The sequence below is a fragment of the Melanotaenia boesemani genome, chromosome 14 (assembly GCF_017639745.1).
Source record: "Melanotaenia boesemani isolate fMelBoe1 chromosome 14, fMelBoe1.pri, whole genome shotgun sequence".
NCBI lineage: Eukaryota > Metazoa > Chordata > Actinopteri > Atheriniformes > Melanotaeniidae > Melanotaenia > Melanotaenia boesemani.
Window position 1 is genome coordinate 17294529 of NC_055695.1, and position 17832 is coordinate 17312360.

General features: G+C 40.8%; 1 protein-coding gene across 3 annotated transcripts in view; it reads right to left on the reverse strand.

Annotated features, from left to right (window-relative positions):
• The window catches only part of arhgap39 (Rho GTPase activating protein 39), a 34001-nt gene that overhangs the window by 4314 nt on the left and 11855 nt on the right, over positions 1 to 17832 (reverse strand). For all 3 annotated transcript variants that reach the window (XM_042006607.1, XM_042006608.1, XM_042006606.1), the window contains exons 2-9: positions 15684 to 16100; positions 9815 to 11102; positions 8248 to 8412; positions 7057 to 7242; positions 6101 to 6314; positions 3589 to 3662; positions 2083 to 2282; positions 1071 to 1162 (exon numbers count right to left, since the gene is read on the reverse strand). In XM_042006607.1, the coding sequence (XP_041862541.1) occupies positions 1071 to 1162; positions 2083 to 2282; positions 3589 to 3662; positions 6101 to 6314; positions 7057 to 7242; positions 8248 to 8412; positions 9815 to 11102; positions 15684 to 16100 (2636 nt within the window). The remainder of the gene's footprint in view (positions 1 to 1070; positions 1163 to 2082; positions 2283 to 3588; positions 3663 to 6100; positions 6315 to 7056; positions 7243 to 8247; positions 8413 to 9814; positions 11103 to 15683; positions 16101 to 17832) is intronic.

Below are 17832 nucleotides of genomic sequence, written 5' to 3' on the forward strand. Positions count from 1 at the left end.
ACTTTTCACACTTAATGTGCTGTAGTGGTGCTAAGAAGACCCCTCACAATGGCACCGTCACACACCTTTATTCACACAGACTAAACAGACAATATAGTGATGTCCTAGTTTCTGGTTTAGTCCAGCATGGTTGATTGAGAGGCAGGACAGCAATGTTAGTGTCCCATGAAGTGTGATCCTTTGCATACTGGGGGCTTTCTGTGCTGTTGGCTCAGAGGAAAAGCAACTTTGACCCTTCAATCTGCCTCTGAACCTCACAACACACAGTGGTTCTGCTGACAACAGAAACCACAATGCATGGCAGGAACTAAAGGCCTGTGCTGTTTATGCTAAAGATACACAATTTTTTTTTTTTTTCCATTTTTTTTCCATCCTGAAGTTCCCATTATAAAAATAACTGAACTTTAAGATGGAGATGTTGTTTTGTACAAGCCTGTTTATCTTTTTATTTTCTTTTTGCACCATCCAACACTTGTTTACAACTGTTTTTGAAAAGTTTGGTATCAACACAGTTGATAACACAGTAAGCTAAATGCATAGTTGCAATGTCTGCTGTTTTGGCTGGGCCTTGCAGACTGATGCAGTGATTTTCATCACTCAGGCCTTGAACCAAAGTGGACTTGGAAAACCATGAACTACACCAGTCTGATAATCAGCTTTCTCCACCACAGGAACAGAACTAACTGCAACATGTGGCATGAGGAACCTGGTGAGCAATTAATAATTATGACTCAAGACAGATTCTGTTATACATTACTGGAAAATATCAAGTACACACAGATTTATGGACATTCTGAATCTGGGCTCTTCTGCTTTCCCTTATATAACATAAAACCTTCTGTGGTGAGCTGTGTCTTCCTGTACAGGTACTGGCTGTACATCCTGGATGATCACTGGAAGCTGTCTTTGTGGTGAGTTCAAGTGCCATTTTGTTGTATTTTATTCATTTATTGGTGTAGTGAGGAGACCCATTAGGATGTCTCTGGTTGATGATGGTTCTGGCTGGTGAATAAGAGGCCTCATGGTGGCTATAAAAAGCACACTGCAAAAGAAGAGTGTCAGAGGAGTACCTGGAATGTGTGGGTCTTCTAGTCCTGTGGGAATTTTCCATTGATCCACTTGCAGCTTCAGGGCATTGACTTCATCTATGTCTCCTGGCACTCTGGAGGTCAAAAGTCATAAGTCAGTTAGACTTGAAGGCTTAACTCAGGTCCCTGCACACAAGTCCATGTTATAGCGCTTATCTGACACTTGGGGGCAGTATTGGGAATATCAGATCTGTGAGCTGCTCCTGTTTGTTTTGCAGCTGTTTGTGGTGCTTTAGCTCTGCTCTGCTGAAAAAACACATATAAAGTATAAATGACTGCTTTGTGTTGGAGGGGAAAGCAAGAGCTAAATCAGTGTTTCCCAATCCAGGTCCTCGGGATCACCTTCCTTGCATGTCTTAGACATGTTCCTACTCCAATACACCTGATTCAAATGAATGAATTTCCTCATCAAGTTCTTTGCAGCCTGTTAATGAACCATTCATTTAATTCAGGTGTTAAAGTACAGTTACATCTAAAACATGCAGGGCAGGGCGTCCCCAGGACCTGGATTGGGAAACAGAGTTAAATAATGAAGATTGCCTGAACGTTTCACCTGAGCTGCTTTGACATTTATCTTAAGTCTGATCTTAGCTTTCTCCTGTTAACAACATCAAAGCACACAGGCACGGTTCTGTTTTCAATATTCGTAGTGTTTTTTTCTGCCTGCAGCTCATGTCTGTGTTCTGTGTATGTGTGACAGTGTACAGCTGACATGTACAGCTGATCTGATTTGACAGTGAAGAAGCTAGTTCATGTCTGTCATGCCATAAAACACAAGACCCCAGGAAGTGTAGCTGCTGTGAAAGGTCAGCAGCTAATGAGGGTCTAATAAAACAAACGAAACACACTGTGTGCTGGTTTCAGAGTTCTCCAGAGTAGAATAGAAATGATTTTCTAAAACGCCTTTCGACCTCAGCTAGGTCTAATCTGTCACATCCGTGGTCTTTAATCCTTTCGCTATTGACAGCTGCTTTACCTGCCTTCTGTCACTTACCTGAAGATGCCTTCTGTTTGGTCTCCATTGAGACCCAGAACCTCTTCAGAAAGACGAGTCTGCACCCAGGGCAGTTGGCGGTCTGGATATCGCTCCTTCTGAAGCACCATCACTTCCTCCAGGGAGGAACCAAACATGGATGGACTGAAAATGGCATTCCTGGCATGCCTGACTTCCTCTATGCAGGGCTTCTGCAGGCCCTGCAGAGAGACAACAAAAATATGTTAATGTATGAAAGAAAAACGCACGTCCAACCACAGTTCACACAGCTCATGAATGAGGTGTTAGTGAAAGTTTGTCTCTACCGAGCTTACATTACAAGTTCGCAGAAAAAAGTTGGAGGCTGCAGACAAATGACCCAGTTGTGAGGTAAATCAGCTGTTGATCAGCTGTCATCAATCACAATATACACATGTTCCAAAGATGTGGTTTGAGAGGCTCTAAGAGATATCCTGTTTTCTGACTGAATATTGAGCATCTTTGATATTTGCAAGGGGTTTAGGGGGAAGAGATGTGAGTGAAGAGCTCAGCAGAACACAAGAGAGAAACAAATAAATGATGGGGTCAGGTGACACATGTCTGAAAGAGAAAATAACCAAAACATTCATCAAACACAATGAACAGCACAGTAAAAAAAACAAAAAAAAAACAGCCACCACAGGCAACAAAGTTCAATTAAATATTCAGAACATGTCTTGGATGTTTTTAATATAAATGTCAGTGCTTAAGACAGAGAAACCAGTATGACCAAAGCTGTTATTTATTCTTAATATGTGAGTAAAACACAGTGAATTAACTCAGGCTGCTTATATCACCATGTGACATTAATGTCAAGAGACAGAAACATGTCTGCATGACAATGTGTTGTGACAGCAATACAACAATCTACTCCGACTTAAAATCAGTAGAAACATCCGGAACCCAGAAAGCAGCCATGAGCCAGTTTCTGGTTTCAAGGTATATCACAGTCTTAGAAATGTCCCAGTTTCAAAACATCATCATCATGTCCTGTGAAATGAGTTGTTCTCAACACTGTCTGCTTAGCATGAGCTGTCAATCAGCTGCATTTCATGGCAGAAGGAGGAGAACTCAAACTTTTCCCTCATTTGGAACCAGTTAGCTGGTTGGGAATTTTTTAGAAAGGGTTGGGAAGGAAAGAATGAATAAAATTAAATGAACCAACAATAAGGGTTAAATTTTCAAGTATTAGTGAAATAAACCTTTTTAGGCTTCCTACAAAGGCAACAAAAAAAGCTATAAAACTCTGAAATGTCCAATGAACCTAATAAAAGTTTTCACAAGTGTAAATATTCAGGGATTAAAAAAATAAATAAAAAAAAAAGAGACATTTGTGTAAATTAGTTTTCCTTTCCACTCAGGTTACATATTACAAAATAATATTTAATGTATCCAGAGAAATAAATGCAGCCAAACTGCTGACTGCATTGACAAGAGGTAAGAATTTTGTAATAGAATAATTTCATGTGACAGATACAAGCTGCTTACCTTCTTGGCGCCAGTCAGGGCAGCTTTTGTCAGCTTCCTGTAGCAGTATTTGGCATAGCTGCTAATGGCAACTCCTTAAACAACAAAAAAACAAAGAAAAAAGTGTCATTCGTTATTTATATTTGGTCATTTTTGTATACATAAAGATATCCTGCACAACAGCTGTTCCCTTCTCATTCGGGCATTAACACACTGACACGGTAATGGATGAAAACCAGATGAGAGCAACTGAGGGTTCAGCATCCTGCCTGTCCAATGTGGGCAGAAGACATGACCAAGTCTCCTCTTCTTCATGTAGCCAGGTGGTAAATCTGTCACTTAGGCATAGATTGTGTCCCGCAGAGGCCTTTATAAATGGCTAAAGTGTTGTTTATTTTATAGTGCAATGTTTGTGCTTTGTCATTTATTTTCTGCTTTAGTTTGTATTATTTTGTGGTTCTTTGCATGTATAGAGATGCGCTAAATATGTTTTAAATAGTGTAAACAGATGTCCTGTGATGTGGCCATTAGATGGCAGTGTCACAGGAGCTTATATCTTTCCGCCAACACTTGGCCAGGGGCATTTTGGGCCTTCTTCCTGTTGGACATCTGACTTGACTAGAGACACGAGGAGCGCTAATTAAGAGTCCATCTTTTGGTAAAATAGAGACCGATCTCTGAGAGAAGAGAGCCTATATGTGGTGCAGGGCGGAGACTGCCATGTTCCTTTATGTAAAGGAAGAGCAAGAACCTCGGTGCCTGTAACTTCCATCTGATGTGTTGAAAAGAACTGTTGTGACACAGCCCACTGCTGTATTTTCTTGGGTTTTATTTTTATTACTTTTATTGTCTTGCCACTTTTGTACAGTGTTAAGTTCGTCATTTATATTCAATTGCTGTAAAAGAACCCCAGTAATTGTGTTCTGTGAGGTAACTCATTTCCCAGGCTACATAAACATCTCTAAATTTTTCTCTTCACTGGAAACTTTTTAAACACAATATATAACACATGACGACAACATCTCCTCCATTTTTGCTATTTGTCATAGAAGAAGCTGCAGCTTCTTAAAACTCTGGAAATCCTTCAACACTTAGTTGTGTTTTGCCATAAAAATTATATCCAGCTAACAAACAGGCAGAAGTGAGGTTAACTAAAAGAAGGTGGCTGAGATCAGCTGAAAATTTTGATCTATAATCAGAGCCAGTTGCTTATTAACACAAATCGACCAATCACATGGCTGCAACTCAACGTAATTAAGTATGTAGACATGGTGAAGATGACTTGCTGAAGTTCAAACTGAGCATCCGAATGGGGTAGAAAGGGGAGTTTAAGGAACTCTGAATGTGGTATGGTTGTTGGTGCCAGACAGACTGGTCTGAGTATTTAAAAAACTGCTGATCTACTGGGGTTTTCACACATAACCATCTCTAAGGTTTGCAGAGAATTGTCTGAAAAAGAAAAAATACCCAGTGAGCGGCAGTGGTCTGGATGAAAATGTCTTGTTGATGTCAGGGGTTAGAGGAGAAAGGGCAGACTGTTTGGAGGTGACAGAAAGGCAACTGTAACTCAAATAACTATTTGTTACTACCAAGAGAGGCAGAATACAACCTCTGAACACACAACATCTCCAGCCTTAAAGCAGATGGGCTACAGCAACAGAAGACATTAGAACATTCTTACAGGCTCACCAATATTGGACAATAGAAGACTACTGAAGATCGTAGGGTCAGAATTTGGCGTAAACAACATGAAAACATGGATCTATCCTGCTTTGTATCAATGGTTCAGACTGCTGGTGGGGATGTAATGGTGTGCAAGATTTTTTGGGGGCATTTTAGTACCTGCTTGGCATCATTTAAACACCACAGCCTACCGGAGTATTGTTGCTGACAATATTTCTTTTCTAATGGCCTCCACAGTCACCAGATTTCAATCTAACAGAGCACCTTTGGGATGTGGTGGAATGGAGGAGATTCTCATCATGGATGTTTACAGTAGCTGACAAATTTTCATGCTATGATGTCAATATGAACCAAAATCTTTCCAACACCTTGTTGATTCTATGCTGCTAAGAATTTAGGCACTTTAGAAAGCAAAACAGTGTCCAACACTGGTACTACCAAGGTGTACCTAATAAAGTGGCCGGTGATTGTACATATAAGTATGGTAGACTAGTGGCAGCTGCTGCATCTGCAGCTACAAACCAGGAAAACTTTACTGGCACAGTATTTGCAACTATGTTAAACATATAAGGACATTCAAATTAATGATTAAGAAAGGAGTTAATCAAAAGTAGTGATGGATGGATGGATGGATGGATGGATGGATGGATGGATGGATGGATGGATGGATGGATGGATAAAATGCAATGGTTTTGTCCTAAAAGTATACAGATATTAGTAAAAACACAAAAAACAGTCTGTTTGTGTGTGTGTGTAAGATAGAGAAATGTGTTCTGTGTATAGGATATGAGGTGAAGGATTTTGCATGTGAAAACACTTTCAACAGCATCAGTGTGCATGGCTCCCTCACCCTTGGTGTCATTCAGAGGGTCCATGTGTCTGTAGATGTAGCCCTCTAGGTAGGTGTGGAAGCGGGGAGTAGGAGGAAAAAAGGCCAGACAAATGGCCATCAGCTCCCAGCCGCGCTCCAAGCTGTCATACCGGAAGTTCTCAGTGGTTTGACGACACAGCTGGATGTAGAGCTCATCACGAAGACCCTGGTTACTCCAACCCCTCACCACCACCTGACAGAGACAAGCAGAAAGCCTTTACGAATGCAAATTTTGACTACAGTTGTTCATTTGACTTTATCATCATTTTAAAGTCCCACCACTGAACTTCAGCAGATATTCTCACTGAGGTCGACCCTAACATAGGTTAATACAGCATCTGTCTTGCATCCTGTCTTTGAGCTCAAAGCAGTCAGTAAAACTCAGGCTGATGTTGACTGTTGTTTTATCTCTTGCTCTGTGCCTCTCTTTGTCTTTTATTCACTTCCTCTGATAATGTCCTCTTGTGTTTCTTTGCTGAATCAGATGGTGTGTTGATATCCAGTTACTGACATGACGTGGTGCAAAATGCTGCTGTAAAGTGATGCTCTGGGACGGAAAAAAAAGTTGTGAAGTGCAGTTTCTCAGCTTCAGGACATGTAGGGCAACAACAGCTCCAACACTGCGTAAAAAACGTCAGTGTGACATAAAAATGAATCAGAAGAACAGAGTTTTAAGGTTGTAAAATGATGTAATGTTATTTTAAAAGCTTTCTTTAGTACTTTACCTATTCAGTTTTTACAACCGGGTGTACACTAAACATTTCCTATTATTTATAATACACAAATTCAACATGAGAACTTGCCTATAACTGAACCAAACGATATTCCTTTGTTTTCTTCTTTTATGCATGCAAGTAGTAACTGTTGAGAGTTGATATCACCAGTGTAGAAACAATCCTGAACACATGATGATCCAGTTTTTGCTGTCCACATACCTCCAGAGCCACACAATAAGGGTCAGCCTTGGAGCGACGGTCCCCCATGTAGGTCTGAATGAGCTTAAAGATGTCCACAGCCTCCTTCTTCACTGTACGGTCTGAGGTCACAATCATTGGTTTCTTGATGGGCTCACTGCTCCAGGCCAGCATGTTGGCAATCGACACCTTTCTCCTAAACAGGCCCTTTGAGAACAGGAAAGAATGAACAAAGAAACAAAAGCAGGTCAGACAAAGGCAGAAAGACAAGAAAAATCCTGAGAGGAGTGGTTACCATCTCACTTCTTTCAAAACCTCCTGTTAAAACTGTAATCAGCGTTCAACTAACAGCAAGCTCATCTAGAGCGTTAGTCTTCAATGTGTTCTTATTGTATTTATCTTGCCACCATTGTTGGACTCTGTAGATGTATTTTTTCAGCTGATTTACAAGCTATAATTACTGCTGTATGGAGCTATTAAGGCATCTTTAATCGGGAGTGTAGTTTTCCTGTTTGAGAACAAGCTTCTTCATTTTCATGCTCAAATATAATCCTGCTCTCCCTCAATACTCCTGCTTACATCCAAACATGTTGCTCCTTTTCTCAGATTTAGTGTTGCTGTGCAGAGGTCCTGCATTCAAGTTTGAACTCTTTTCTTCCACTCAGACTCCTTCTACTCTCAACAAACATCTACCTCGTAGTGGGTACGCTCATTTTACTTCAGAGTGACTCCAGTAGGTATAAAGTTAACTAGTTTCTTTTACTCACACCCAAAGCTATTTATTGTGATGCATTTAATTCTTTTCCTCTTTACCTTTGAAGATTGTTAGACTATGGGGAGGTGTTTTTTTTTTAAATAGCCTTCTTTGAGAAAAGCACATGCTGCTTTACATCCATCCATTCCTTTTTCCATACCCACATCATTCAATTTAAGCTTAAATCACCTTCTGATTTCTCTTATTGTTATTCATTTGCTGTACACACTACTGCCACTTTCTGCTCTGGTTAGCTGCGTCTTCTTGTACAGTTGCAGGACTGTTTGTCCTGTCTAGCAATTTGAAGTCTTTGAAGTGCGTTCACGTCCCATTTTCATTTGTTCAAACACTTTCATTTGAGGAGACCCAGCAGGGGGACTCTTGTCAAAAATACCAATAAAAACATGCCGGTTTGGGATCAATAGAGAAGCAGGTGCATCATTGCCTTTGTGTAATACCTGTGTGTGTTTGTTGAAGTGCTTGGATGCCCAGTTCTCAATGTCAGTCTCTGATGAGGGCTTTCTCAAGCTGAATTCTTGGAAAATGCCACAGCTAGCACTGGGCATCATGTTCCTGGCATTTCGACTGGCTTCAAACTGCACACAGGCTCCAAGATCCTCCGACTGGTAAAGAAGCACAGACAGAGAGGAAGAGACAGGAAACATCATATATAGTTTCTGTGTAGATATTCTACAGGAAGAGTGAAGATAAAGACACATCTGAACCAAACTGTTGGACTAATGGACTGAAATTAATATCCTCAGTTATCACAAAATCCCTCGTTAATGATTATTTGATCACATAATGGTTGGAATTGACACTTTTCATGAGAATAGTCATCTAAAATGAAACTAACACCATATTCGCATCTAATTTTGATGCTACTCATTTTATGTCTTAATGATATCGCAACTCCTCATTTTGCTACGTATTAATCACACAAGAAGAAAATGAACATCAGTTCTTAATTTTCTAATATTCTACAACTGCTTTTAACTGGAATACAGCTGAGTTCTAGGTGTCCAGGTGGGTACTCTAAAATGCAGGGCGGCGAGGCTCAGCAAGGTAGAGCAGCTGTCTTGTAACCCGAGGGATGCTGGTTCGAACCTCAGCCAAGTCGTGTTCATGTCGAGGAGTCCTTGGGCAAGACACCAAACCCGCTATGTAGCGCTATATAAATACAGACCATTTACTGGATTAGCTGGCTATATTAACATAGAAAAACTTTGTTATGCCATATTATAATTAATTTTGGCCTATGTCCCCATGGATTTCTTGTCTTCATTTTTAAGTATTTCATTTCCAGGTCCGCCTTTGTGATTTGGCACTGTAGATGGACTTTTTAGAGTTACTTTGCAGTCATAATATAATATAATATAATAGAAGAATTTGTTAAACCTCCTTTCTGGAAATTCACACTTATACAGCTCACATGTTAATATCTTTAGTTTTACATGTTGACAATGAGACGTGCAAATTAAAGATTTGCTTTTTCCCTGCCGTGATCCTGTTTGTGGTTTAAACCATGTATAATGGAGGGCACAGTCTGTCCAGTGTGTTCTTAGTTGCCTCAGCTTTGAATTGAAATGTTGCATCATTGAGTTTAAAAATGGATAAAGTGGGTGGAAAAGTGTAAGTATAAGGAGACAGAAAGGAGAATCGTCCTGTTCTCCGGCTGGCTGAGACGTATGTGCTCATTTCTCAGTTGTCTCAGTAAAACAACACAAAGCTTCACTGTTAACATGGAATTTAATTTCAAGCATCAACTTTATTTCTACTATTTGTCAACTTCTTTACAGCTATGGACAAACTGTCTCTGTATACTTGTTTCTTGATTTTTAGATTTTCTTTGCTAATGTTATCTGCTGGTTATTACAAGTGAAAAAGTAAATCTAAACTTCTCCCGTCCACCTTGGATAAAACAGGGTAAATTGTGGGTCCCTGACCTTGAAGAAAATGACTATTTTGAAGCAAATCCACTGCAACAACCACTGTGTTGAAAACCATTAGAAACAAGTAGATTACCTGTGATGGGTGGAGGTAAGGTTCAGGGGAGGCCAGGTTGGTCTGGACTGAGAGGCTTTTCTCCAGCAGGGCCTGAGGGAAGCCCAGCCGGTCAAAGGTACTACGTTTCCAGTGGTGGCCATCGCTCTGCGCCAGAGCCTCATCCTCACTGAATGCTCTCACCACTGGTCCTGGTAATGGCAGAGGCATAGCCCCATCGCTCTCATAGCCATCTTTAGACCCTCCACCCTGGGCCTGCCCCCCACCCTGCCCAGAGTCCCAGCTGCTTCTCTGTCTCATCACTTGTTGGGCCTCCCATGCCAGTCTGGCTTGGGCCAGCATAGCTTCTGATGCTGTGCCTATGAGCTCCACCTCCCCACAGCGTCCCAGCTCCTGGGGGAGGGATGGCTTGCGGCTCTTGCGTTTGCGGTTGCCACCAGGGGAAAAAGCCCCAGGGCCGGCTGTAGAGGAGGAGGAGAGTGAGTGGGTCTGAGTAGATGTCCAGGATATTGAGTCTTCATAAAGCAACCTCTGGCTTCTCTCTCCACCCTCCCCGCTGTAGTCCAGGAGTAGGCGGGGGTCTCGGATCAGAGACTGGCTGTGCTGCAGAGTATAGGACCCCCCATATGAGCCACCGTAGCCCCCGGTAGTACCGTATCGCAGTAGCCTGTCAGCTGTCTTGAAGCGGGGGCTGGAGGATGACTGTTCCACGTACACCAGCTGCTTGACGTACTCCTTCCCCACAGGACTGTACTCCAGACTTTGAGTCTTTTCTGGACATTTCTGCCGGGTCAGAACCAGATGGCCATACGGTGACGGGCTCTGCTTGGGGGAGTGATAGAGGGGGGCTGAAGACTTCCGGGCAGGTGATTTTCCAGAGCCATGAAAGGAACATGAGTCAGACAGGTGCATGTCAGTGGGTGGCTCTTCATAGATTGGAGGAGGCTGATACTCTGAAGGTGGCTCCTCGTACAATGGAGGTTCAAAGGCATAGCGGGGTGACGGAGGCTGGGAGTCAGCTGAGGGCCGTCGAGGGGTACCTGTGCAACCTAGTTCAGCTCGCTTTAGAAGTGGAGACTGCCGGCGGTCAGCATAGAGGACCGGGGAGCCGTCGGATTCTGTAGGGAGGTTTCCTCCAGAGGAATGGCGGGTTCGTGTGGCAGTTCCCCCTCCAGAGGGACCACCAGTAGCTGGAGGGTCACAAGGAGAGTAACCATTTCCCTGATGAGCCAAAAAGCTAGGCTCTCTGTCTGTCACTTTGATCAGCATCCGTTCCTTGGTACCAGTATTCCACCTAAAGGGAGAAGTCCTGAGAAGAGAAGAGAGGAGAAACAGTTTTTAATATGTCATAACACAGACCAGTGACATGAAATCCAGTTCTGGAATCTGCTTGTTCGGGTCAGCTGATCTCTGTGTTCATGCAAGTGGAAACGCTCATGTGGTTGTCAGAATGTCAAAACAAAAAGGATGGTTTCATTTACATTGATCAGCCATGACATTATGACCACCCGCCTAATACTGAGTTTTCACACTGCTACAGAGCTCTGATCAGTCATGACATGGAGCCAGAACATGTGATCTGGAGTGTCCGATACCAGGACCTTAGCAGTAGATCCTTTGGACACCAGTACACCGCATCATAACAAGATGAGCCGTGCCACTGACTTTACTGGCTTGTGGCTTTACTGCTTTGACTGATTAGTGCATGTTAGCTGTCCAGCAGCTGTCCATGACACTTTGCAGTAAACTTGTCAAATGAGATGTACAACATTTAAGTAACCGGACAACTGAAACTGAGATGTTTAAGCAGGTTGTCAAACTCAACCACTCCAGTACAGTTTTATGGAAGTAACTTCAGGTGCTGGATTTTCAGTACTTTACGCACTTGACGTTGACGGGCTCAGTCAGACCCCCCCCCCCCCAACCCTACCACACCCCTCGATTGGCTACAGCTGGTCCAAAATGCTGTGGTTCAACTTCTAACAGGCACTAAAAAATAAGCAAACATTACTCCAGTCTTGGCTTCCCTTCATTGGCTACCCATTCTTTTTAGAGTCGAATTTAAAATGATTTTATTTGTTTTTACAGTCTCGCCCCACAGTATCTGTCTGACCTGCTTAAACCATACGCACCGTCACATCCCGCAGACCAGTCACTTTTAGCCATCCCCTCAACCAAGAGGAAACTTAGAGGTGACCGAGCATTTTCTGTCTCTGGACCGAGACTGGAACTAGTTACCACCACATATTAAGGAGGCTTCTTCACTTGTTTCTAATTCAATGCTTAAAACACATTTTTTTCTTTGACTTTTAACACTAGTTCAGATGTTGGTTTTTGCAATTTTCTTTTAATACTATTTTAAGTGTTTTTATTGGCTGATGTTTGTTTTTATACCATTTACTGTCTTTATTGCTTTGATTGTGGTGTAAAGCATTTGGTTAGCTGTGTTGTTTTTAAAGTGCTATATAAATAAAATGGAGTTGGAGTATCATGAAGCACCATGGCAACTAGAGTTGGAAATTATGATAAGAAATGAACGTAGATGAAAGCTCCTTCTATCCAATCAGATCTCTCATAAAATAAAAAAAAATAGAAAAGACATGGGTGTGTGGACAGTGAGAGAGTGTCTGACTCTCTTAGATACTGACGCTCTGTTTGACTTTCACTCTGCTTACACCAACTTATTCCTGAAGCTCTGGAGTAAAAATAATTTTATTTATTATCATCATTCTCTTAAAGTGAGTGAGAAGCATCGAACTTTCCAAACTGTCTATGTTCATGTCCAAATAGCTTGAAGCTTGAATTAAAACCAGGTTCATTAAAAACACTTTTATCACACCATTTGAGAGCCAGGACAAAAACTGACCTTAGATATCTACAGAAACCCAGTTGGCTGCTTTAATTGCTTCTAATTGTTCTTTTATTGGTACAAAGAGTAACTATGACAGCCAACAGTGAATCAGTGAGATAAGAAGGCTCAAGAAAATATCCTCAGCACATTCATTTAATGAAACACAATCTAACATCATTAGACTTGGATCATGTTTTAATGATGAGGCAGTGATTCTGATCTCATTTATTTAAACTTCACATAGTCAGCATTCATTTTCTTTACTTCCTGCTTTGGCTGCAGCGGCTGTGTTGCGCTTCAACATCATTCAAATATATCATTGTGATTGGTCATCTGATGCCAACCTTGCTAGTTTTACATAAATGTGCACATACAGAGCTGGAAAACCTGAGTTGATTTACTGATAATTAGCATCTTAGTACTGCTTAGTGAGAGCTCCATTTTTTTGTTAGTTAGGGTTAGTTTGGCCGGATCATCTGAGGGTACTCTGAATGTGTTTGTAGCACCTGATCTAAATGAAAGTTATTTACATTATGAGGCACAAACACAACCCTGCAGGAAGTTGCCACTTTGCTCATTTTAATGGAAGAGCTGCTGCTCGTGTGGAGCCTGAATGCAAAGAGCAGACACAAAACTAAAACACGATAGAGTGACAAGAATAAATCGAACCATGATGTTTTTGTAGTAACACAGATTCACAACAGAACACCCCCACTGGTGTCAACACACTCTAGATATAAAAAAAAACCTCACCAAAAGCAAAACATGCAAACACAGGAGAAATAAAACAGGAATAAAATCAACCACACACATAAGACATGACTGATAGACACGACTGAGTGATTCTCAATGCTGTGTTGTAGTTTTTAAATCTATTCAACACACATGTATTGTTCTGAAAAGGTCCTGTGTTGGGTTGATCAACATCTTCTACAAGAGGACATAACAGCAGACAAAATACTTTTTTCTGGTTTACAATCATATAAATAGTTTTAAAGATATTAGAAGAGGTTCAAGTGAAAACTGTATATAATGTATGGGCATTTTACCCTTGGTTAAAATAAGCCTGTGGCAACAACAGACCTTTCCTTCATCAGCTCACAATCATTCAGTCTTCCTCTCAGCAAACAGGTCCCCTCGTTCTGCTGGTCAGAACAGCAGAAAGAAGAGGAGGAGGAGAAAGAGGAGGAGGAGGGTCGTGTGGGCTACAGAACAAGAGGTGAACGGCTGAGAGGGAGGGGGGGTGTGAAATCGATTGCTGCACTGGCCACCAACAGAGTGATCCCCGGGACCTGAACTCAATGGTGGCTGTGTGAGTGTGTTTACTTGTGGATGTTAATATGCATGTTTGTGTGTGAGAGAGATGAACAATGAGGGAAGAATTAAACTTTACTGAGTTGCTGCAAAATGTACTGCAACATGCTGTATCCTCAAAGATCGATTGATCTATCTATCTATCTATCTATCTATCTATCTATCTATGGTTAGGACTATCTACTATCTGGTTTCTCTCAATTTGTTAGGACATGAAATAACATTATTCCAACAAAAGAATATGTTATTAGGCTACATTTCAACAGATTGGAAAAATAATACATATGCAGTCAATTTGCAGTTTTCTTCAAAGTCATGTCTAGCTGAATGTGTGAGGAAGCCAGAGTACCCAGAGAGAACCCATGCATGCACGGGGAGAACATGCAAACTCCATTCAGAAAGACCCCAGTTGAGGTTCAAACCAGGAATCTTCTTGTGACGGTGCTAGCCACCACACCACCGTGCAGCCCATTTCTTTGCACTGGAAGTTAAATTGATATTGATTTTTAATATGTTCTAATGCATCTCTCTTATAAATATATTCATCCATCTGTCTTTTACTGCTCATTCAGGGTTGGACCGTGGGGTTAGCTTAACCTGAGGAGCCCAGACTTTCTTTCCCTGGCCACTTCTTCCACCTCATCTGAAGAGAATCCCACAGGATATCAGTCAATATAGTGACTCATAAAACCTCTAGATATGCCTCTATAAAGTAAACACACTGTATTTTTAAGTATAATTATGTATTTAGTTTTCATAAATTGGTCAAAAAAAGGCCAGATGGAAGCCACGGAGATCAGATTTTAGTACAATACAGGTTTAACAAGTAACAGATTTTGTGTTCGGCAGCAGAATTTAGCTCTTTTTGGTAATATCCATATTCTACCTCCTTTTCATTTCACAATCTCTTCCTTTCTCAGCTAGATTTGAATGTTTTAGCCAAACAAAACTAAATCTAACCAGGCAACAAAGGCAGTAGACAGAGGTGATGGGAGAACAATCCTGACAAGATGGCATCTCATCCCAGCATGCAACACAGTGTGATGTATCCTGTTATTCTCTATTATTAAGATTAATATTACCATCATGACATCAAAATAAATAATTAGCAATAGTATGAGATAGCTGGAAAATAGATCAATATCTGAACACAGAGTTCTGTCTCACTGACTTTACATTGTTTTAATGATCTTATAGCTCCTGTCTGAAAAACTGATTTCTGTCCATGTTAGCAGACAGCATGACATTGAGGCGACTCTGTACCACCTAGAAATAAACAGTGAGGGTTTAATTCTCTATTTCTGGTCCTCTCATACCTTATAAAACACTGTCAGACACGGTCTAGCTATGTAATTACTCTGGATGGCTTTACCTTGGCTTCCAGTACTACCGTGAGGAACCTTGGAGTTATTTCGGACCAGGACCTGTCCTTTGGCTTACATATGAAACAGGTTTCTAGGACCACCTTTTTTCAGCTATGTAATATTGCTAAGATTAGGAACATCCTGTCTTGGAGTGATGCAGAAAAACTAGTCCATGCATTTGTTACTTCAAGACTGAACTACTAAAGTTCCTTATCATTGGCTATCAGCTAGAGACATCAGATTTCTCCGAAAGTCTTAGGTATGTCAGACTTGAGTGTGAACCGTTTTTGGGTGACATGTAATGCTGTATAGTGGTGAAAACTCTGATTGCTTGTCTGTACCAGGAAATGATCATTCTCACCTGTCTGCTTCTTCTTTGCTGCCCTGTTTTTCAGAAAGCTCCTGATCTAGAGAGGAGGAGGTGCTTCCCTCTCGGCTGACCCCACTGTTACGTCCCGGGCTGTTGTCAGCAGATACTCTCCCTCGTTCTCCACCTGTTGGACGAGGGTTGGTCCCATCTGTGTGCTGCTTCAGAGTCTGAAGCTTGGCCAATGGGATAATGTCGCATGCCTGAGGCCGGTGCCATACTGTCCGCTGGGTGGAGGCGTTATAGTAATAGAAGCGTGAAGTGTTGGGGTCAAACAGCTCCCACCACTGGTTGTCACCGGTCCTCTTGATGCGAACTCCCTGTGGAGGGTCCCACACGCACTCACCTGTCAGCAGGTTAGCGTACATACGCTCTCTTGTGCGTGGCTCAATAATTTCCACCCATTCCAACCTGCAGGGGGGAGTTAAAAAAAAGTTAATGTTAGTCCAGAAGACTAGATCGTCATCTCTGTCTAAAAACAACAGAAAAAAATCTTCCTGCATCCTCAACATGACCTTTCACAGCTTGAAAGAAAAGCACATTATCTCTTGATTTCCCTCTGCAAAAGTCATAAATTACATTAAAGTACATACTTGTACCTGTTGACTTTTTCAGAAAGAACTGACATTCCAGAAAAGTGACACGGTATTGAAAGATGTTGTTGGCTTTAATCATTTCATGGGATTATTTAACAAGTATTTAGTTGTACTTTTAATTCATAACAAGTGTTCTGAAATCGACCACATGGGATAGCAAGAGGAATCAGGACTTATTTATCACTCCTGAGAGAAATCGGTGTATAAAAGAAAAAAGCAAATAACATTTAAAATGGTAAAATGGTGCCAATGTCCAGTTTTAACTAATTCAATAGAAAATATTTCATAGAACACATATTACTCAATATAAGAAATCACTAACATTTGCAAACAATGTGCCTGGGTGCCATAGATAAATGCTTAAATACACTCTTGGTCTGTCTACCAGTTAACCCAGTTATTGGGTCAGGAAAAAACTCATATCCTGACCTCACCATCTCCATTTACTAGATATGACAGCAATAAACACACCAAATAAATGTAATAACAGTGATAATTTCTCTGATTGTTATCAAGAAAATTTTATTACAAAATTAGAGAAGTAACTCCCTCAATGTAAATCAGTGGAATAGTTTGTTGATAAATACCAGATAATGGATATAAAGCAATATTTCATCTTACAACAAAGTTCCTGGATTGTTTTTTTTTTTTCCAGCACAAATCTTGCTATTAAGGCCCAAACTGACTCTGTTAGCTGTGTGGAGGTTAACTTCAGATTTATTTAACGCAAACGGTTGTAAAAGATCATGGGAACTTTCACACAAGTGAAGTTGTGGTCCTGGATTGTGGAGGGTTTCTCTTCGTAACCTCAGTTCAGGTCTCAGAGAGGCTCGGGTTGCTCTCAGTCAGACCTTTATAAGTGAAGAGAAGTGCAAGACAGGTTTTACAATAACAAACACTATAGTTTGGTTTGTACAGCTCCCGGTCAGTGACTATGTGTTTCCCCCCACCTCCATATCTTTTTCTCTTTATTTATTGGTGCTTTACAGTTTTATGTTTGGTATTATTCCTCTACTCATGTTGGGCTGAATTTATATTGCTCTTAAGGGTATGGAATTTGAGGTGACAGCCTTAAAATCTATAGTTGCATTATTAATGATGGGCTAAATTTATGTTGGACTTTAAAGTTAATTATACTTAATCCTGACCTTAGACATTATGATTACTATTTATTGGTAAATTAACAAGGGTTAGGTATAGTTTAAAGCAGCTAAACAGAAAATAATAATTAAATTATTCGACTAATCAAAAGAATAATCAGAAGATTCAATAAGAAGAGAATAATCATTTGCTGAAGCCAAACTAGAAATAGCCATGTTTACATTTAGCTAAAAATGAAATATGTTTTTGTTCAGTTGAGATTATAATTTAGCATATGTTATTAAAACTACTACTGAGAATGAAAATACTGATTATGCCATGATAGGCAGAAGCAGCAAATACATCCCTTTGCCACATGATGTTTTAACTTCTGATAGCTCCCTCTTTTTTTTTCTCCCGCTATATGCATTTGTACTCATGAGATTAAAATCAAGCCTAGTTTAAGT